At 41.3% G+C, this 23,402-nt stretch overlaps 1 protein-coding gene across 16 annotated transcripts in view; it reads left to right on the top strand.

Moving 5' to 3' along the window:
• Nucleotides 1-23,402, top strand: part of NRXN1 (neurexin 1) — a 1,786,277-nt gene that overhangs the window by 1,694,911 nt on the left and 67,964 nt on the right. Inside the window, exon 1 of one of the 16 annotated variants that reach the window (XM_077282475.1) lies at nucleotides 16,311-16,541. The exons of 14 other annotated variants lie outside the window; for them this stretch is intronic. In XM_077282475.1, coding sequence (XP_077138590.1) covers nucleotides 16,509-16,541 — 33 coding nt within the window. In that variant the 5' untranslated portion in view covers nucleotides 16,311-16,508. Of the gene's footprint in view, nucleotides 1-16,310; nucleotides 16,542-23,402 lie in introns of those variants that run through there. One more of the 16 variants, XM_077282476.1, reaches the window with a different exon arrangement.

Below are 23,402 nucleotides of genomic sequence, written 5' to 3'. Positions count from 1 at the left end.
GGAAAATAACTTGTTTGTGAATCGAATTATCTGTGAAAAGGTGAATTCCAGTTTTGTCTGCAAAAATTCAGATTTTATATAATTAGCTATAATATCTGGAATTGCCAGCATTGATGAATGCTCAGGAGGGTTATATACACAAGCATGTGAAATGTCACAGCACCATGATGTAATGGCATTGTGCACGCATGTGAAAAACTCCACCCTAGCCATATCAAAGCCAATAGTCCAGGCCATACTGAATGAAAAGGTCCGGTTATTTTATCATGAATGGCGGCAATCTGAAGATGCAGCAAGGACCGGTTAGCGGGCAGGGAGAAGCCATCAGGGACCTGCCTGTCTGTCTAGTTTTTAGTGCAGCTTGGTCCCCAGTGGGTATTATAGTATGATTTTGCTCAAACAGCCAGTACCTGATACATGCTGCTCGTAGATTGTGCAACATGTATCACCTGTCAGGTTCACTGTAAATTCGTAGAAAATAACTTCTCCGCAAATCAAATTTTCTGGAAAAAAATGGGCAAATTTTTCCTGATTTATTCATTTCTACTGTCTACCAAAGGTGGCTGCTCAAAAAGACCATCAGAAACCTATAGTATATCCTAACAATAAATATCCATTTCTAATTTTGGAAACCCTACCCATCATAAGTTACAGATACACCAGGTGCTACATGGATAGTGTGCTCTATGTATTGTTTTTTCTGCACTATATGCTGTTTGTGTAGGACATGTTATGCATATCGAAAGCGCCCTACACAAATAGGAATAACACACTTAGCTTTGTGATGTAGTTAAATCCCATGTAACCAAGTAGTAATTGTTCTAAAGTTCACAAATAACTTTAAATGGCTTAAATGAATAAATCTTTAAAGAATGACACAACTAATTGTTTAATTGTTTAGTTGTCAGTCATGGAACAACTCATGGAACAACTCGCACTTATCATTCTTTTAACTCTTTTAACAAAGACTGCTAAATACGACCATACATAATTAGCCATCATTATCCATTGTTATGTGCAGTAATTAATAAGAAGGTAGAGCCCATTTACAACTGCATTTGCAGATGGAAGACAGTTTTGCGGCAGCTTTGCAACCAACATGACCATCCTATATTTAGGTACAATCTATATGATCTTACATCAGACACTGTATCACGCACAGGCTTCTCATCAAAGTCAATTAAAGGGAACCTGTCACCCCCCCAGTCGTTTCAAACTAAAAGAGCCACCTTGTGCAGCAGTAATGCTGCATTCTGACAAGGTGGCTCTTTTAGTTCTGGGTGTTGTAACTAGAGAAATAATCAGTTTTATAATTTGTCCGAAATACCTGGTCTTCAGTCAAGTAGGCCGGCGTTTCCCCCCTGCTTCAGACAGCACACAGCTGTCACTCACATCTTCTTGGCGCCGGGCGCTGCCTCCTCCTCGCCGCTGTTTTCAAAATAGCCGGCGCCTGCGCTCTTTTCCCCTGCCTGGTGCAGGCGCATTGAGTGCTGCCCGTCTTTCCTCATATGCAGCTCAGTTGACTGCGCCTGCGCGGCCGCCCTGCTTGTGATTCCCAGCCCCGCAGTGACTTATGATTTATTTACATTGCGGGGCTGGGATTCACAGTCAGGGCGGCCGCGCAGGCGCAGTCAGCTGGGCTGCACATGAGAAAAGACGGGCAGCGCTCACTGCGCCTGCTCCAGGCAGGGGTAAAGAGCGCAGGTACCGGCTATTTTGAAAACAGCGGTGAGAAGGAGGCGGCGCCCGGTGCCAAGAAGATGTGAGTGACAGCTGTGTGGCGTCTAAAGCAGGGGGGAAACGCCGGCCTACTTGACGACCAGGTATTTCGGACAAATTATAAAACTGATTATTTCTCTAGTTACAGAACCCAGAACTAAAAGAGCCACCTTGTCAGAATGCAGCATTACTGCTGCACAAGGTTGCTCTTTTAGTTTGAAATGACTGGAGGGGTGACAGGTTCCCTTTAACTCTGTTATTATTGCCTTTGTATCACTGGAGCAATTAGAAAATGTGGTTTAAGGCAGCAAACAAACAAACAAGCCTGTATAAATAATACACATTTATATACATATTATCCCCATGTAATGATATGTTCTTAATTTTACTGTTCTAAAGCAAGGAAATGTGCGATACATAGTGTTGAACGATACCTTCCGATATTCAAAAGTATCGGTATCAGATTGGATCGGCCGATACCGGCAAAATATCGGATCTCGCCGATACCGATACCCGATACCAATACAAGTCAATGGGACACAAATATCGGAAGGTATCCTGGATGGTTCCCAGGGTCTGAAGGAGAGGAAACTCTCCTTCAGGCCCTGGGATCCATATTCATGTAAAAAATAAAGAATAAAAATAAAAAATATGGATATACTCACCCCTCCGGCGGACCCTGGACCTTAGCGATGTAACCGGCAGCCTCTGTTCCTAAGAATACACAGTGAAGGACCTTCGATGACGTCGCAGCTTGTGATTGGTCGCGTGACCGCTCATGTGACCGCTCACGCAACAAATCACAAGCCGTGACGTCATCGCAGGTCCTACACTCACTGCATTCTTAGGAACGGAGGCTGCCGGTTACATCGCTAAGGTCCAGGGTCCGCCGGAGGGGTGAGTATATCCATATTTTTTATTTTTATTCTTTATTTTTTACATGAATATGGATCACAGGGCCTGAAGGAGAGTCTCCTCTCCTCCAGACCCTGGGAACCATACACTGGGAACTTCCGATTCTGATTTCCGATATCACAAAAATATCGGAACTCGGTATCGGAATTCCGATACAGCAAATATCGGCCGATACCCGATACTTGCGGTATCGGAATGCTCAACACTAGCGATACATGAAATGTGAATAGCATAATGGCTTGTGAAATCTATGAAAAAACACATGAGATGCTTAGCACAAGAATTGGCCAAAAATTGTGAGTCCATCCACCAAACGTCAAGGTAATCTCAGATTGGATGGGTACCTGAACTGTCTGCCTAGTGTGAACACTTACCTCTGGCTAATAACATGGTAAAGCCTGCATTTATAGGAAGGTCGGAACCAACTGTGTTTGGATGTAATTAAAATCACAGCATGGTGAAGGGCGGGGCGTTCAAGTCAGGAAAAATAGTACATAGTTAATATAGGTAAACTGACTGAACAGCAATCTAGTCTGAACTGGTGCATAATCAAAAAAGACTTATATAGCAAATAGATAAATGGCTGCACTCAATTTTACTGTGCTAAAGCAAGGAAATGTGCAATACATGAAATGTGAATAGCATAATGGCTTGTGAAATCTATGAAAAAACACATGAGATGCTTAGCACAAGATTTGGCCAAAAATTGTGAGCCCATCCACCAAACGTCAAGGTAATCTCAGAAAGGATGGGCACCTGACCTGTCTGCCTAGTGTGAACACTTACCTCTGGCTAATAACATGGTAAAGCCTGCATTTATAGGAAGGTCGGAACCAACTGTGTTTGGATGTAAATAAAATCACAGCATGGTGAAGGGCGGGGCGTTCAAGTCAGAAAAAAATAGTACATAGTAAATATAGGAAAACTGACTGAACAGCAATCTAGTCTGAACTGGTGCATAACCAAAAAAGACTTATATAGCAAATAGATCAATGGCTGCACTCAATTTTACAAGGAAATGTGCAATACATGAAATGTGAATAGCATAATGGCTTGTGAAATCTATGAAAAACCCATCCGATCTGAGATTACCTTAATGTTTGGTGGATGGGCTCACAATTTTTGGCCAAATCTTGTGCTAAGCATCTCATGTGTTTTTTCACAGATTTCACAAGCCATTATGCTATTCACTCTTTTTTGGTTAGGCACCAGTTCAGACTAGATTGCTGTTCAGTCAGTTTTCCTATATTTACTATGTACAATTTTTTTCTGACTTGAACGCCCCGCCCTTCACCATGCTGTGATTTTAATTACATCCAAATACAGTTGGTTCTGACCTTCCTATAAATGCAGGCTATGATATGATATGATATGATATGTTCTTAGACATTGTTTATATAAAATATAACAGAATACACAGACCTTCATTCATTAATCAACCTTAGCTAATCCGCGACTGTGAACACTGCAAATTGTACTTTAGAAAATTCCAACTTTTGATCTGAAGATTACAGTCATGTAAAGGCAGGGTCAGGTTATGTTGAGTATTTGGTCAGTATTTTCCATCAGTATTTCTAAGCCAAAGCCAAGAGTTGGTGATAAATTCAGAAGTGGTGACGTGTTTCTATTACACTTTTCCTCTGATCACCAAATACTCAATTTGTGCACATGGTCATTGCCAAATATTTAGATAATTAGGTCTTCGTGCACACATACACTTTGTGTCCAGGTAAATATCACCAAAACCTATGAAAGAATTGTAGCACAATCCACGGTCGGGCAGCAACCCTAAACAGTGTTCTTCAAAGATCCACTCAGCCAATTTCTTAAATCTGTGGGGCATAAGATAGCAATACAGGCTGCCATTATAATACATGCACCATTACCTGAGAATGACAAAACGCAAGAAAAAAACAAAAAAAATTAGCATGTACCCTACGGCAAGTAAATGAGTAAATTCATGTACATAACATGGAGTGCTTAGTAACTATTTTGATTTTTTTTTAAATACCATCTTATCACAATAAGGTGTACCCATCTGGGTGGTCCTAACCTGACTTTAGTATTAAAGCCATACATGACATCCAAATATATATTTTTTAAGAAACTTTATGCTTGTCATTTGGATACGTGCACATTTTATTGTATGCTTTTCTATTGTCTTCATTTAATATATGATAAAATTAAATATATGTTTTTTACTATTATATATCCTCTGTTTTGATGGTTCTTGGTCGTATCTAATTTGGAGCACGGATTAGATTTTATTCTTTGAGTGGGTTCCACTTATCCGTCTGCACATCACGGTGACTCTATGGTTTCCAATTTGTTGTTCACATATATATAATTCTGAGTGAATGAATAATCTATATATATAATTGTCTAAGGGGTACTTCCGTCTGTTTGTCTGTCTGTAACGGAAATCACGCGTCGCTGATTGGTCGCGGCCGGCCGCCACCAATCAACGATGGGCACAGTCCGGCTGCAAATTCTCCCTTCCCTACTCTGCTCCAATCAGTGCCCCTCCCTACTCCCCAGTCAGTGCCCCCATAGCAGTTTAAACGGACTGCATTACACTGTGGCATAACGCAGTCTGTTAACGCTGCTATTAACCCTGTGTGACCAACTTTTTACTATTGATGCTGCCAATAATAATAATAAAAAAATCATTATATTCTCACCTTCCTTTGCCTTTCCTGCTCCTCACAACGCTCTGGTCCCAAGAATGCATTGCGGCAATGACCGGAGATGAAGTAGTGGTCTCGCGAGATGATGACGTAGCGGTCTCGCGAGACCACTACATCATCATGTGTTATTGCCGCAATGCATTCTTGGGACCGGAGCATTGTGAGGAGCATCGCTAAACACCTGGGCTGGATCTGGGGGCCACCGGAAGGTGAGTATATAACTATTTTTTATTTTCATTCTTTGTTTAACAGGGATATGGTGCCCACATTGCTATATACTACGTGGACTGTGTTATATACTACGTGGGCTGTCTTATATACTGCGTGGCCTGTGTTATATGCTACATCTCTGTGCTATATACTACGTGCGCTGTGCTATTACCTACATGGGCTGTGTTATATACTATGTGGCTGTGCTATATACTATGCGGCTGTGGTATATACTACGTGACTGTGCTAAATACTACGTGGCTGTGCTATATACTACGTGGCTATGCAATATACTACGTGGCTAGGCAATATACTATGTGGCTATGTTATATACTACGTGGGCTGTGTTATATACTACGTGGCCTGTGTTATATACTACGTGGCCTGTGTTATATACTACGTGGGCTGTGTTATATACTGCGTGGACTGTGCTATATACTACTATACATATTCAAGAATACCCGATGCGTGAGAATCAGGCCACCATCTAGTTATTATATAATACCATAGGCTGCCACTGTTGTGTTTGTTTATGACATCAAGGCGAATCAGGGCAGAGCAGTAGAGGGCCCCAAATGAGACATCCATCTATATAGATGAAATGCTTAGCTCAGAAAGGGTGGCCACATCCCCTGTTTGTGCAAAGTACAAGAGATTACAGCAAAACCAAAGACATGAGCCTGACTATAAGCTGGTATACGTGCAAAGTGTAAGTGCACCTGAGAATGAGTAAAGGCCCCGTCTCACTTAGCGATTTACCAACGATCACGACCAGCGATATGACCTGGCCGTGATCGTTGGTAAGTCGCTGTGTGGTCGCTGGGGAGCTGTCACACAGACCGCTCTCCCCAGCGACCAACGATCAGGGGAACGACTTCGGCATCGTTGAAACTGTCTTCAACGATGCCGAAGTCCCCCTGCAGCACCCGGGTAACCAGGGTAAACATCGGGTTACTAAGCGCAGGGCCGCGCTTAGTAACCCGATGTTTACCCTGGTTACCAAAAAAAACAAACAGTACATACTCGCCTTTCGGTGTCCAGGTCCCTTGCCGTCTGCTTCCTGCTCTGACTGACTGAGCCGCCGTACACTGAGAGCAGAGCGCAGCGGTGACGTCACTGCTGTGCTCTCACTTCTCACTGTACGGCCGGCAGTCAGTGAGAGCAGGAAGCAGACGGCAACGGACCTGACGGACATCAGAAGGCGAGTATGTATTGTTTTTTTTTTTTTACATTTACGCTGGTAACCAGGGTAAACATCGGGTTACTAAGCGCGGCCCTGCGCTTAGTAACCCGATGTTTACCCTGGTTACCAGTGAAGACATCGCTGGATCGGTGTCACACACACCGATTCAGCAATGTCAGCGGGGCCTCAACGACCAAAAAAAGGTCCAGGCCATTCCGACACGACCAGCGATCTCGCAGCAGGGGCCTGATCGCTGGTACGTGTCACACATAGCGAGATCGCTATGGAGGTCGCTGTTGCGTCACAAAACTTGTGACTCAGCAGCGATCTCGCTAGCGATCTCGCTATGTGAGACGGGGCCTTAAGTGTTGTTGATGTCTCATTTAGGTCACAATAAGTTTAAACAGTTATTATATATATATAAATTACCATGTAAATAAATAAAATAAAAGCAAAAATCTTGAAATAACAACAATGACCACTAGGTGTGCTATAGTACATTCTAATTTATATATTTATATGTTACACTGGCTGATACTGGCATGTAGAACCCTTGAAATTTCAAAACCATTAGACTCAACAAGATGAAAGTTGGCCGTAATTTTCAAATAGTTGTGTGTCACTCATTTTCTCCTTGACATGAAAATTACCTGTGAGCAGTCATATACAGACAAGCATTTTTGTATCAGATGGTTGGGGGATGCACAGAATGGCATCTCACCCCACATGTGGTCCTTAGGCCTCAGATTGTGTACCTCTACATAAGGTATTGTCTGATGGTCTGGACAATCTGACCATCTAATGTCTGTTGTAACAACTCTGCTGGCATCACTGCATGGCCTCCCATCCCCCACCTGCATTACACTCAAACTCACTTACTTCTCTGGGCCTTGTTGTGACTTCTCTCTGCTGCCAGCTCCATGCTGTGTGCCTCATGTCTGCTGTTTGCTCTGTGCATGCTCTGTCTGTGTGCATAGGGGGGCGGCGCCGGCAACTCCTGTTTCTTATAGAGACTGTTTGCACCTTGCTAAGGTGTCCCTGGCCAATCGCCATGAGGCTTCCTGTATTTAAGACATCCCCACCCATTAGTGGGGGCCTGTGCAACTTACTCCCTCAGTCAGTTCTTAGCTGCTGAGGTGCCAGGCCCTGTCTCGCTTACTCTCATGTCTGCCACCCAGGAGGGCGTTGTACCCTGGTCTGTTTTCTGTATAGCCACCCAGCGGGGCTTCGTACCCTGGCCTATGTCCGCCACCCAGAGGGGCGTCGTACCCTGGCTTGTGTCCATGTCTCTATGTCTCTGTGCCTAGTCTCGTTCCTGACTCTGTCTTAGTCTAGTCCCGTTCCTGTGTCTGTTTATATCCCTGTCTTGGTTTGCTTTTTCTACAGTGCGTACTCTGTGTCTTGCTTTGCCCTGCTCTGCACTCTGAGTCTTGCTCTGCACTCTGACTTTGCTCTGCCCTCATCTCCACACTCTGTGGCTTTGCTCTCAGCTCTGCACTCTGTAGCTTTGCTCTGCACTTTGCTCTGTACTCTGACTTTGCTCTGCACTCTGTGGTCCTGCTCTGCGGCTCCGCTCAGCTCTCGCTCTGTGGCTCTGCTTTTTCTGGTTCTACTTTGCTCCGCTCCTTGTGGTTCTACCTGGCTCCGCTCCTTGCGGTTCTACTTCTTGGCTCCGCCTCCAGCTCTTGGCTCCACCTCCTGTGTTTCTGCACTTGGCTCCGCCTCCTGCTCCTGACTCCGTCTCCTGCGTTTCTGTTCTCGGCTCTTGCTCCTGTGTTTTCGCTCTGCATCTGCTCTTGCGGTCTTTCTCTACTTGTTATTTAGTCCTCCTGTCTGAACAGGTTCCTACCTGTTTCACATACCTGCCTGCAGACTGGTCCCTACTGGTTCTTCCTGTGTTCCAGCCGTACCTGCCTGCCTACCAGAGAGCGAGCTGTGCCCGCCTGTCTGCCAGAGTACCAGCCGTGCCCGCTTGCCTGTCTATGTTCCGTTCCCCGGTGGGATCAGCAGCCACAGCCAGACACCACCCTGGAGTGGTACCTGGTAGCTTCCTATTGCACAAGTCTGACCTCACCATCAGAGGCTCCAGCGAACACCTAGGAAGCTACTTAGTTCCCTTCCCTTCCAGGGAAGTTTGGTCTGTGGTCCAGTGGGGCCACACCCCCGCACACCCGCGCCTACCAGTCTGGGCACGAGCGTGACATCTGTCTTCCTAACTTTCCCCAGAGATAGACTGGAGTGGACATACTGATTGGAGGGGAGTCCCAGCATGCCGAATCTGATTTTGTCAGGGGAAATTTAAAAGGACAGTTAGATATTAGATGGTCAGACAGTCCCACATTGAAGGACACATGGACCATGTGTGGTCTGCAATGTCATTCTGTGCAACTCCCAACCATCTAAGAACAGAAATCCTTGTCTGCTTTTGGCTTATCACAGGTAGTTTTCATGTCCAGGAGAAGAGTGGCACACAGCTGTGAAACAGATGTTTAAATTCTAAGGGTGCATTGTGTCATTCCGATTTTCCTATTTATCAGGAGATCGTGGAATGATTATATGAGTTAACTTGTGGACCCAAGTTCATAGGAGCCGTGAAATGCTAGACAGTCACCACAGCACCTATAAGCTCCAATGTATAGAGCCACTGTTAGGGGTCGAGTTCCCGCCTCTGCACAGGGGGAATCTGGGGCCATCTCCGCTGCGGTCTCCCATTCTCCTCCTGCCACAGTGGAGCCTGCTCGGTGGAGACGTCGGTCCCAGCGTCTCGCTCAGTCTGACTCTGTACAAAGAGTTACTGCTGCTTTTCCTGCTTCTGCCATTGAAGTCAGTGCTGGGCAGCGGCGAGCAGACGCTTCTGGGACTAAGTCCTGCTTTTCTCGTTCTGAGCATGCCCAGAATAAGATCTCTCAGTGGAGATCGAGGGTCACATGATCAGATACTGCAGCTAAGGCCATTGGTCCTTCAGGAAGGTCCTGCAGGTGCTGCAACTATTTAAGGCTCGCATGGCCGCACGGCCATGCGCTAGTATTGTTCTATGTTTTGTGCTTTGCGCCAGTGTGGTCATGTGAGTTTGTGTTCAGGGACCTGGCTGAAATAAGCCCCTAGGATGCTGGCACCTCCGGCGAGGAGCTTGTGTGCATGCATGACCACTGACTGCTCTCAGTTCGGTAGTTAGCCTTTGCCACTGTGAAGTCAAACAGGGCGCAGTGCTTTTAAGTTTCGGCTACTCTGTGAAGTAACAGGGTTAGCTCATACCGCCTTGTAGTTCCGCCATTTGCTAGCAGCGGTCTCTTCTGCACGGTGGACCCCGGGCTGCGAACGCATCAATTATAATAAAACCTCTATATTTACTCGGTGCGTTCCGCTAGCCTTAACAGCCACTTAGATGTATTTTCTACTATATAATTTGGGAAAGAAGATGGGCCCTTGTTCCCCACATAGGTGCGAGTCCTGGAATCATTCAAGGCATATCATTTTGATATGCTTAAATTTCTTAGATTGAAAAATACCCTGAAACCTTATTGTCACCCTTGGGAGTGGTTCAATTTGCCATTATGGCTGTTGAGACAAAAATGGTTCTGTACACTTACCTAATGTCTGTGGGGAACGTTAAAAATAGGTCTCTGTAGAACCCCATTCTCAGGATCAGTGTTGTTCCAAAAGTCAGACTTCCAGTATAAGGCAAGTTATCACCGGTCCTATGTAGAGGTCATATCTTCATATCTTGGTCCAACCCCATAAAGTATTTTTTTATTGGAATTGAAATCTGCACAAAAATATTTATTTTACTTAATATATTGCCCTATAATTCTCAACCATGTTTCTACAAGTTGCCAGAAAGGACAGGTACCGTGAAACTTACCAAGGAACACTAAAATGATGTTCCTCATAAATAAGACACTGCATACTTTTCATGCTGATTAACAGACTCCCATTTACATTTTTGCATAAACATGAGTCGATATAATTCACGCCACATATGCACAGCTTTGATTGGCAAGCATTGTGTCTACTTTCAGTACATATCCTATGGATAAAACAGTTTTCAAATGCTTAAAAAGACTGTGACCAAGAGAATTGAATGGCTAGTCTGGGAAAGAATATGAACTAATTCTTCAAATTGTTTTTGTGCAATGTTCAGCAGATGTTCTGCATGGCTGGATAGAACTTGACAAGCACTGCCTATTAGCTAGTCTACAAGTCTATGAAACCACAGAAATCAAAGTTATTGCTAATTTGTTCTGTAAGTCGATTTATACTTTGAAGAATGAATATTAATAATCTGTCACTGTGTTATTTGGAAAAAACATAGCGCATCAAAAGATAATGGAACCTATCTTCTAACACCCAGCGCCTTCATGGTAATTCATTCATGTCAAATTAGCTATCTTCTTCCACCAACCTTCTGCATTAAGCACTCCACCTACAACTTGGTGATTTTCTCAATTTATTTCGAACAACTTAATGCATTTAAGTCAGGATAGATTCTTCCCTGGGAAAAAAACAGCAATAGAGATAAGATAGAAACTCATAATGTAGTGCAATGAATTCAGCTAGCGAGAAAAGCAGGCAATCGCTTGCATCTGGTAAGCAACTTAGCTTTCATAGGTTGCAATGGTCTCGTAGTCATGGTAATTACCATATCACTGTGTTCTTTGTAAATATACAATGAAATGTGACAATAATAAAGAAGATTATTTAGACATGCGGGCACATGTTTGCATCCATTTCAATGTCTACGACAGGAAAAAGAGAGAGGGAGGCTCACCAGAATATCATTAGTGATAAATGCTTCATAGAATATCAGATATGAGAAGGGATGGAAAATCTTTTCAATCTGCAGAATTATGGGATGAATCTATGATTGCAATTATGCTATATTAAAGAGGATCAGTCAGTGGCTAAAAAAAAAATAGTTAAGTGCCTTGTAAAATCCCTGAGCTCCCCCGATAGTGCTGCTCTTTTCCATTTTGTGCCATGTCGCTCCATCACAGAGATATCCACATATCTTGTTTTGGAGTGCAGTTTGTGAAATTTCTGTTTGCAGATCAACAGGGAGTTTCTTTAAAGTCTTCTCTAGGGGTGTGTATTTTCATTCCTACCTTCACGATGCTGCCAACTAAATCTCAACAGCATCTGTGGCTGCTAGACCAACTGCCGAGATGGATTTGGCAGAGTCTGAGAGAGAGGAGTGAAAGTGCACTCCCCCCAGAGAAGAAATGCCCAGTTGGACTGCAAGCAGAGATTTCCCACAGTTGTCTCCAAAAGCAATAAATGTGAATATTTTTGCAATGGAGTGGCACAGCATAAAACAGAAAACAGAAAAGGGTGTCAGAATCAGGGGAGCTCAGAGATTTTTAGAAGATATTAAACTCAATTTTTTTGAACAAGTACCAAGCCCTCTTTAACGTATTTGGGTATAAGTTGCAGTGTCTGAACCCGCTCATGGACAAAAGGGGCACTTTTTCTTCTAAATAAAATAATCCATTGTTTCCATTCATCAAAAAACCTTTTAATAATGTCTGCATACCAAATGGAACAGCACAAAAAGTTACAAATCCATTAAAACGTTGAAAAAATGCACTAAATTGAAAACTCCTCTAGAAACCTTACTCTTGGGGTACACTGGAGTGAGATTCGAGGAAAAAAGACTTAACAAAGAAAAACAACTTTAAAAGTAGCACAAAACATATAGAGAATAAGACGTAAAAACTAAAGTCACTAAAAAGGAGCAAATTACCCTAGAAATCTGGAAAAACAGCAATTATGAATCAGGGTATTTAAATCCCTAATGTAAAATTTTAGATGTCATTTTTTTTTTATCGGAACAGTAGTTGTGGTCATGCAATCAACAGGAGACCGAGATTGTAACTAACAGCTTACATAATACTGCAATGCAACAGCTGTTTAGTAAACTGTGACTGTGGCCTCTAAGGGGTGAGTCCATGGTAGATAGCTCTCTCTATTACCCATTACATTTCTAGCAAACTTCAGGGGGATATGATAGGTTTGTGTTCAAGTCAGAGGTCTAGCATTGCTCCCCATTATTGCCATTTTAGTACTTTTGTGAGACCATGTGAGAGGCAGACAGAAGTTTTGCCTGCTCAGACAGGTTCAAGTCTTCAAACGGAAGTTAAAAAAATAATTAAATAGAAAATATAATTATTTGGAAACATAAAAATGTGCTATATCTTCCCAGCCTGACATCATTGTATAGAATATTAATTTTAGAATAATTATTGTTGCATACATTGAATAACAGCATGAAAGATGACATTATGTATTACTCTACATGCATCGGTTAATCACATGGCCGCCCTCCCGTGCAGAAGGGTCTATTCAGTTTACAGTACATGTCACATTGCAAATTACATATCATTCCCCCTCATCTCTTTAGAACTTCTTGTATAATGAACATACTAATAATTTAATAGAGTGCTGGATAGATTGAAGGTATTGCTGGTGTATATACCATAATAACCAGTATCAACTTGTACTTGGGGAACAAATGATCAAATATAAATGAACAGACTACATTTATTAGTACATTTACAAAACTTCATCTATCCCAAATTAAAAACAAACAAAAAAACTTTAAAAAAAATAATTAGAATAATTCTATGCGACTTATGTTATTTTGTAACCGGTTCAGAGTTTATTTTGCAAGAATGGTGTGAAATGTCATACACTATTTGTTATACTATTTCCTACAGTTCATACTGGATATGTGGCACTTTTAGTATAGTTGTGTGGTTACATTTTCCATCAGTCTGTCAGTAGCGTACAGATGAAAAGGCCCATTTCATAAATATAGCTTACAAGTCACTCTGCCCATAACTCTGACCAGTCAACAAACATGAATCACAAAGTGACATATATAGCTCACACAGTAATACTTTATGATAACTGTACATAAAAATAAATCACTCTTATGAAGTCTATGCCAATTTTTTTACTGAAAAAAACACAAAAAGGTGTCACAGGGAACTTGACTTATGTGGGCTACAGTCTTTAAAACAATGCGGGCTATTATTCAGTCACCTGTCACACAATCTATTGTGTGGATCCATTCAAAGCAAGAGTGAAGTAACATGACTGTATAGGGCCCATATTTTATAGTCCGTGTTACTCACTCAATTCCTGGCTAGACTGGGTCTCCTAGCCACAACTAACTGCATAATGTAATCTTCTGAGGTTGTTAGTTCAGGTGAGGAGGCTCCTTGGTCAGACTTGTTCAGGTTAGGAGACTCCTTGGACAGTTAGTTCAGGTCAGGAGACAACTTGGTCAGGGTAGTTCATGTCAGGAGACTACTTGGACAGCTAGTTCCGGTCAGAAGACTCCTTGAACAGGCTAGTTAAGGTCAGGAGGCTCTGTGGACAGCTAGTTCAGGTCAGAAGACTCCTTGGTCAGGCTAGTTCAGGTCAGGAGGCTCCTTGGTCAACTAGTTCAGGTCCAAAGACTCCTTGGTCAGGCTAGTTCAGGTCAGGAGGCTCCTTAGACAGCTAGTTCAGGTCAGGAGACTACTTGGTCAGATTGCAAATTAAGGGTGTAATACGGATTGTAAAAAGGAAGAAGAAAGGAAACAAAGAAAGACAAACAAGAGGAGAAACAAAAAAAAGTAAGAAATAAAAAGAGAAAGAAAGATAAAATAAGAGACAAAAAAGAATGGAAAAATAGAAAGAAAGTAGAGAAAGAAAATTGAAAGACAGAAAAACAGAAATTAACATAAAGAGAAAAAGAGAGAAAAAGAACGAAAAAGAAAGTAAAAAAGAAAGAATAAAAAAAGTGAAAAAGAAATATAGAAATTAAGAAAAAGAAATAAAGGAAAGAAGAAAAGTAATTTAAAAAAGTAGAAAAAGAAAGAAATATAGAAAAAATATAAAGAAAGAAACAAACAGAAAGACAGAAAGAAAGGAAAAAAAGAGAATGAAAAAGAAACAAAGAAACAAAGGAAAAAAGAAAGATGTCAGTACACATAAATTCCTAAATTCCTTTAATTAACAAATCACATTCCTTTTGTCTAGATAGATAATCAACATGGAATTCAAATAACTGCCACCTTGTTACAGAGATAGAAGCCTCAGTCTCCTAGAATGGAAACAGGACAGAAACCTGTGAGCATCTGCAGTAGGACAAGAGCCTTTGAGCATGTGCAGTTGTTAGTACAGAAACCTGTGAGCATGTGCAGTAGGACAGGAGCCTTTGAGCATGTGCAGTAGTTAGTACAGAAACCTGTGAGCATCTGCAGTAGGACAGGAGCCTTTGAGCATGTGCAGTAGTTAGTACAGGAACCTGTGAGCATGTGCAGTAGGACAGGAGCCTTTGAGCATGTGCAGTAGTACAGGAACCTGTGAGCATGTGCAGTAGGTAGTGTCATACCTGTCTTCATGTGTAGGAAGTTGTGCTGTAGTAGTTGAGATACCCAGGGTGGTGAGACTGCTCACAATGCTGTCCACACCCTCTTTCTGAGTGCTGAGAAGCTTCTGTGACCTAGAAATAATAGCAGCAGAGCTTCCTACTGCACATGCTCACAGGTTCCTGTCCTATAAACATTCTACAACAGGTTTGGTGGTAATTTTTTATGTACTACACTAATTACCTCCATGACAAAACAAATGTGATAAAATAGCATTTAGGAATTTATTTTTAAAAGACTTTTTTTTTATTCATTTATTTATTTTTATGTCTGGAAAAACCCATAAGGAGAACAGGAAAAACAGATCCCTGCATGTACTATTGTAGTGTCAACCATTTTGCAGACACTAGGGTGCTAGTTTTATTTGTGCTAAATGGCACATATCACGCGGCCCCTCGGCAAGCACACAGCTGCACGAGGGCTAAGTCACATCCACAATTTGACCGGCCCCACAATTCTCACAGTCGGAAGAACTCAACTTTCTAATATAAGCGCACTTACTAGGCACACATCATTACAATATTATTATGTTTCAGCCAACGGATTCTTTAACCGTCCCTGCAAAAACAGCAATTAGGTACGACTGTGTAAGCGGCCAAACAATCAATCTTTGCTTGAAACCAGAATATTAATGTATTGAATTAATGTTGTATAATTGCTATACAGAGATGTCTTGTGAAAATTGCATGACTTAGAAAAATTAGCATCCATTAACCTGGGAATACATTTATAATTGCACTTAGGAACATTGGAGGCAGCGGCGTGAAGTGATCAGTACGTTAACTGTCGAGCTTTAGGCTGCAGATTCCAAATCAGATGAAAGAGGAGAAATAATCAGCGTCCCACTGTAAAAATTAAAAAGGAAGGGGAAAAAAAACTAAAAAAAATAAATAATAAGAATAAACTGCAATATATTATGCATTCGGAGCCCTGCCATCTAGGTGGCAACCAGTGGTAGCATAATGGCTTCTGTCCAAGTGTAATCACACGAGCAGGCGCTGTGCATGGAGGAGCATGGAGAACGCTGCTCGCTCACTGCCAGGATTGTATAGCTCAGCACATGACTGCTGGGAGCTGTACTTCTCCCCTGCTCAGCAAACTGCAGCATCGCTTCTTGTAGCAAAGTGTCAGCCATTGGCTTCTCCCTGACACGTGACGGATGAAGCCTTTTTTGTGTGTGTCTTTTTCCTCGCCAATCTGTGTGCGGGGCACTGATAGGCCAAGCTGATGCGCAGGCAATTTATCATCTTGATCTCCCACTGAGTCAGGGAGCTCTTCTGTCACCAGTATTGATTTCAGAGGATGGACTAAATTTCCTAGGATTTCCATTAAGAATTAAGAAAAAAAGCAATAAGCACGCAGGGTAGCCAGGCAGACATGGATATGAGATGGCACTGTGAAACCTTTCAGGTAGCTACTTCTATCACAGGCTGATCACTGCAGCATGGAGGGTGGTAACATTCGCTTTACAAGTAAAACAGAATATAAGGGGGTGGGAGAAATTAATTCACCGAATTGCACAAATTTATTTGTATCTTTTTTTGTGTGTTTTTTATATACTTTTATTATTTCCTTACGCGGAGATATTGCATGACATTAATATTAAAGGCACATGTTTGCATGTTCTGTATTGAAGGATGTTACAAATGTTTTATATGGGTTTCCTTCTTCTGTCTCGCGGAATGAAAAGGCTTTCTTTTCTTTTTCTTCTCCCTAGTCTTTGTCCTCCTGGCAGCATGAGAGTTGCTATGTTGAGGGTTTTCCAGCATGTCGGCTACAACCCTTTACAGTAAATGACAGCACCAGTGAAAACACGATCTAACGCTGCTCCGAGCGCGTGATAGACAGCCTGCAATGATAATCTAATTATTTTGGGAACAAAAAAAAAATGACTTAATCCTTGACCGCGACAGCTTTTTTTTTTCTCCAGTCCTTTTTTTTTTGTTCTCCTTCGCTGTGATTGTTGAGCCTAGTGCATGCAGATATATTACATACGGAGAATGCTAGTAAAAAAATGTAGCATGCAAAACATTTTGTATAGTGATTATCATTATATTAACCCCACTGATGATTTTTTTTAATACTAGATATATACCGTAGATTGTTACAGTCATCTGTTTTGCAATAATATGATTTAAAAATAAAAATTAATTTGAGGATTGCTTATTTTAAGAAAGGTTTTTCTACTTCTAGTGCCCATGTCTACCTAACGCATTGGTTGTTATATAAGCAGCACCTCATTTTTTATTCTGACCTACTTTTTTAAAGAATATGGAAAGATAGGAACGGTTAAATAAAAATAATTAAGAAAAAACTGACATATAAAGCTAGATTAATTCTGTTGGATGACTTAGTGAGTTTTTAATGATGTAAATGGTATATTCATAGAAAACAGAGTGCGTAGAGAATTGAAACTGACTTTAATATGTCCCTCATGGAACAATGGAAGCATTATTTAGTTCACACATGTGAGCATAAGGCAGGAAAAATTGCAGAACAAATTGTGCAAATGGACTTTGATGTATAAACCATGAGCTGCTCTGGAGTTATGTATAGTTTTCCTTGACATTCTTATGAAAAGGTTATGCATGGAATTGAATTTAAAATATGTGACTAACGTGGGCGATTGCATCGTTGTTGAAGAGAAAAATAACATTTTAGATGTTGCTTTTATTTTTAGAGATTTGTTTGTTTTATCAGTTAATTTCAGCATTTCATCTTTTTTCTTTTACCAAAATATTAGTGTGGTTTTTTTCAATAGTATTGTTCATTTTTCCTAAACCCCCAGATTTATTGTATTTATTAGTTTCTAAGGGTTTGGTCTAGTGAGATCTCTGGGTTAGTCTAATTTTGCTAACCTTGCACTTACCAACTATGGAGTCAAGAGCAGGCCAACCATTTCGGTGAGCTCCAAAGGAAAGAGATAGATGATCCTCAGTTTTGAGATGACAGTCTACACCTCTTAATTGGAAACGGTCAGCATTTCTGGTCAGTGTATGTGGGTAATGGCAATAGGAAAAATATTTCCCAATGAAGACCCATATATAAAAATGAAATAGTACTCTTAGGCCATTAGTGCTGCTATGAGATTGAGTTTCTGTTGGGTGTTGTTTGAATTATAGACACTATTTCTCAGATATATGATTAGTCCCGTCACGACATGCGCCATACATGTACTGTGCATGTCGTGTTTCCCCCTTTGATGTGGGCTCCAACGCTGAGCCTACATCTTTCCCCTCACCAAGTGTATCCTCACCCATCCCCTGTAGACTGTGAGCCCTCGCGGGCAGGGTCCTCTCTCCTCCTGTACTTGTGTGTGCCTTGTTTTACTCATGTTTATTGTACTTCTCTATATTTGCCCATTCACATGTAAAGCGCCATGGAATAAATGGCGCTATAAAAATGAATAATAATAATAATAACATGTCAGCTGTTTTGATCAGCTGACGTGTGTCTCTAACAGCCGAGGGTGGAATCGCTATCCACCCACGGTTGTTAACTAGTTAAATGCCGCTGTCAATCTCTGACAGTGGCATTTAACTCGCACTTCCGGGAAGCGCACCAGAAATACCACCCATCAGTTACCTTGTCACATGATTGCGGCTCACCGATGGGTTTGCATGACAACCAAAGGTCTCCAGCAGACCTCTATGGTTGTCATAGCCAGATTGCTATGAACGCTGTGCGGTGGTCGGCGCTCATAGCAAGTGAGCATATCTACTACATACAGGAGATCTGATCACTGCCTGTATGCAGCAGATGCAGCAGAGCCAATCGGACAACTGCAGCTTCTAGTCTCCCATGGAGACTACTGAAGTATGCAAAATGTAAAAAAATAGATTTTTAAAAATATTAAAAGAATAAAAAAAATATAAAAGTTGAAATCACCCCCCTTTCACCTGATTCAAAATAAAACAATAAAGTGATCAAACATACACATATTTGGTATGGCCGCATTCAGAATTGCCCAATTCCATTTATTGGAATGGTTATCTTGACCTTACATTTGCATTGCACAAAGAATGCATCAAAAAGTTTCAATTAATTTTCTGAAATTAGAGAAAATAATCCCCCAAACTATATGTATGAACATGACTTTCTTGGTTGCATGTGAACCATTATAGTAATTAAAATGTCAAGGAAAGAAGGGATAAAGTGATATACTGTATGCCATCTCGATCTTTAATATAGTTCTTTGACTTTACCAGTGAGATCATGTTTCCCAGCAATATTTCTCACTTGCTTTACTTACTAAGATTCTCTTAGAAAACTCAGTGTCAAATGCTTAACCATAACTCCCTTTGCTTAGTCCCAAATGGCTTCCCATCCATGTCGCTAGTAAAAAGAAATACAGCAATTTTTCTGATGACAAGTCTCCTTTAAATCAACAAATCCCTAGATTCCCATGTATGCTATATTAAGAATGAAATAAACACAGCTGTATCTGTATAGTGCTTCCCCTTGAACCGGGGTGCAAAGTCACTAAGAAATAGGCCACCTTCACTACAGTAATGACATGCCTAGCTGCATTATGGTAGAATGGCTCAAATTCAGAGAATCCAAATCATTGTAGATCTGCTCAGTTATGGCATCTGTTTATTTACATATTCTACATTTGTCATGGTGGTAAGTCACATGCCTCATCAGCGCTGCCCTACTCACCGAGGTCACCACCCTACTCACCATGGTCACCGCATGGCATCTCCTCGTGTCAGGCCGTCTCATTGAGTTGCTTTTTTCAGCACTCCTGAGCACTGCTGCATATGTATGTGGTTTCCATTTGGTTTTAGAGGGCTGTGGCTGGTCTCTGCAGAAATGTAACCCTTGCATATCCCATGCCAGCAGGGTCTATATTAGGCAGCTCATCCCACCACTCTTGTCCGAATGTCAGTTCCTAGCCTGCTAGCACATTGTTTATGGATATCTCTGTATTCTGTCTCTTGTTATCGACCTGGTCTGTTTACCCACTCTGTTTTATTTTTCCATCCCTGAGTCCTGCTTTGTACTGTGAACCCATGCTGCCTGCCCTGACCTCGGACCATCTGACTATGCTTCTGTCTCACTCTCCTGTACCCCTTACCTGCGTCTCTGACCCTCATGTTAACTGCTTCAGTCCCGAGTACTGCCCTAGAGTGATACCTGGTGTTTACCTGCCTAGTTTATCCTCACCATTAGAGGCCCCATTGAAGACCTGGTAGACATTTAGTCACTCCCATTCAGGGTAAGCCCAGCCCTTGGCACAGTGGGTCCACACGTACCAGTGAAACAATATTTGTGTATCTTTTTATCTAGTCCATACCTGCGTCTACAATACAGTGGTCTTGTGATGACCTTCTTCCCTACTAAGCTACCATCATTATTTTATAGCGCAGGGGATTTTGATTCTAGACCAATTTTGTTTTCTGAAATACTAAGTTTACATGCAGCTTACCTAAGTGTTGTCAGAAAGGCGGTGCCTGCCTGCCACAAGTCACATTATCTAGACTATTTCTTTACTGTTTTTCTACATGCCAGGATATATCCGCACAAGGCAGATCTGTTGGCATCCAGCACTGAGTGATGCAAAAGATGCCTTGTGATCATGTATCTTGGCCAGAGAGAGATCAAAGAAGGAACTGACTTTTTGAGAAAGAGGCTCCCCCTTCATGACTGTACAATGGCATGTGGCAGGCGTTGTTTTTAAACTTATTGTTTTGGAAAATGTGGGAAATAGAATTGGCGCAAATCAGTTGTCAGGATCCAGTCCACTGCCCAGGTCAATAATCTCTGACTTGTCTGATGAGAGCCCTGAGAACCACCTCCTACCTCCTAGCATCAATAGCTCTTCGTGTCATCATCGCAATGTGATGCCCATTTGACATTTCACTAGGCTGGCAAATCAAAAGAATGGCCATGGATGCTGGATGGTAGAATGCAGTTTTCTGGGTTTCAATCTGATAACCAGATAATTGGGTCCTGTGAATTAATTTGCACCAACTTTATTGTGAACACAAGAGTAGTATAGTGACAGGTTTAGAAATATAAACAACAGTACAATAAAGGTAATGGGGTAAAAGGTTCTGGTGGGTTTCTCACAGTAATTTTTAGGGAGGAGAATGTCTTGAGCATAGTGGTCTTCAATAGATTTATTAAGGATAGATGGGCCAGACAAATATTTGGTCCCATAGTCACTACCTATTTGTATCTAGTTTCAGTAGTCTACCAGCTAGAGGTGTAACTATGGTAGTGCACAAGTACTAACGCAGTCTCACCTGCACTGGACTTCAAGGCCTAAAGGTGACAAGAGGGCCTTTGGCCACACAAGATAACTGTATTATAAATGATACATTATAGGTGAAGAGACGTGTCAGATTTTTCCAATGTGCCCAAAAACCTTCAAGTTATCCCTTAGCTTACAATATTAGCATTCATCTTGGTGTTGGATCATGCCATCATGCTATCAAGCCTTCATTCGCAAGACAACACTGCTTGGTGCTTTTATTCCTTTCCCCTTATTAGGACAAATGGGTTCAAATAATATTAAGCTGCTTTCCTTTTTCAGTGTATAATAAGGGTGAGATTTTTTTGGGAATGAGCGATAGGGTCTTCACAGGATTAGAAAAAATGTGGTGCTCTGTTACAGAAACAGCACCTGTCCATCCTGTGGGTCTAATAGTATAGCTTAGTTCTTAAAATGTATGGGGATGAGGTGCAACACCATATACAATCTGTGAATAGGTGTGGTGCTGTTTTTGTAGAAACCAGTCATGTGTCCAAACCTTTATGTCAATCTGTGGAATAGTCAGCCTCCGGAGCTGATCACAGCAAGAACCGTCGATGGTTTTAAAAAAAAAATCGAATACAGTGTCTTAGAAAATAATAACATAAATACTTAAGCAAATGCAAAAAAAAGTATGTCATGATTAATGACACAGTATATCGACACTCAGGATCAGGTTCATACCTTATGGTTGTACATATACCACTTCCTTTTAGGCAGTATCCTCTCAAATCCCTTGGTTGAACTTGATGGACAAAGGTCTTTTTTAAAGTGTAACAACTGTATAGAGGGGAAAAGTTTGGTGCCTCAGCTATCCTAGACCCCATAGCAAACGCTGGATGCTGTGTTAATAGTAGGTATATGTTTTCTTTATATATCTCCATTCAAATGGACGGCCTGCAACAGTTCTTTCACAGAGAGTCACTTCTTTTGAGTTTGCTTTCAAGTCACATACAACATATTTGTCTTTTGCCTAAATAGCCAACACGTCAGCAGAATAGCTATGACCTGTTATCTTCATAATAGCTGTAAACTTGTAAGTGGCTCCATTAAACCAAAAAAAACAAAAGTGGACTGTGTACAGCATTCTATCTAGAAGTCTCACATTGATAAATATCTAGTTGTAAGACCCAGACGTGGTGGAAAATGAAATTCTCATTGACCTTGCATGATTGAGAAGATATATCAGAGTTTCAGATGTAATTATGGATTCTTTCCAAGGGCGAGCCTGAGGCTTGATGCTATCAATAGTAGATTTTCTGTACACCTGCAGAAAAAAAGCAAACCTTTGGGAAAGTGAGAAAATTACACTGATATCATAGATTTTTATCATACAGAACTAGGCCATAGCAATATCTTGAAACAAACAATTTTCAATCAATATCAAGGCTGAAAATTACAAATGAGGATTTTTTTGGTCTTTTACTGTGGCAAACTCAGACATCATCTGTTAATACAGAGAATTGGGGTGACCTGAATCTTTTTCTAAACTCTATATTGATTGATGCTCTGTTTTTAAAAGTTTAGGTTCCATTTATGGAAGAAGTAAAGTTTTTATCCTAAAGTTTATTTACCTATCATCCCATTGCTGATAGTAATGTTGGTATCTTCATTGCATTGGTTCATTTGGATTTTTTACTGTTTTTGCCATTAGAAAAAAAACAAATGCTTGACCGATTTAGCTTGTTAATAAAAATCAATTTTGAATACATAATATATAACATTTATTCTCAAAAGTGGTGGTATCGTTATTCAGAACCCTCATCATTTATCAAGAGTGGTAACAGCATTAAGGTTTTCCTGTTTTGGAGGACCCAACATGCTCAGTCTAACCTATTCTTTTGTTGAGAATGGTGTAATACTTCATTTCTCCTGTAAGAGTGCTGCTGCAGAACTGGACTCTTGCTGTCTAGGTTCCCATTGATTACAGATGAGCACTGTGGATCCCAGCAGTGATATCCAAATTGGGATCCTTTCTAAGAAAATGATCTCTGCTGCCTTCAAACAGCGCT

The sequence above is a fragment of the Ranitomeya variabilis genome, chromosome 2 (assembly GCF_051348905.1).
Source record: "Ranitomeya variabilis isolate aRanVar5 chromosome 2, aRanVar5.hap1, whole genome shotgun sequence".
NCBI classification, from domain to species: Eukaryota; Metazoa; Chordata; class Amphibia; order Anura; family Dendrobatidae; genus Ranitomeya; species Ranitomeya variabilis.
This window is presented reverse-complemented; position numbering and strand designations above follow the sequence as displayed.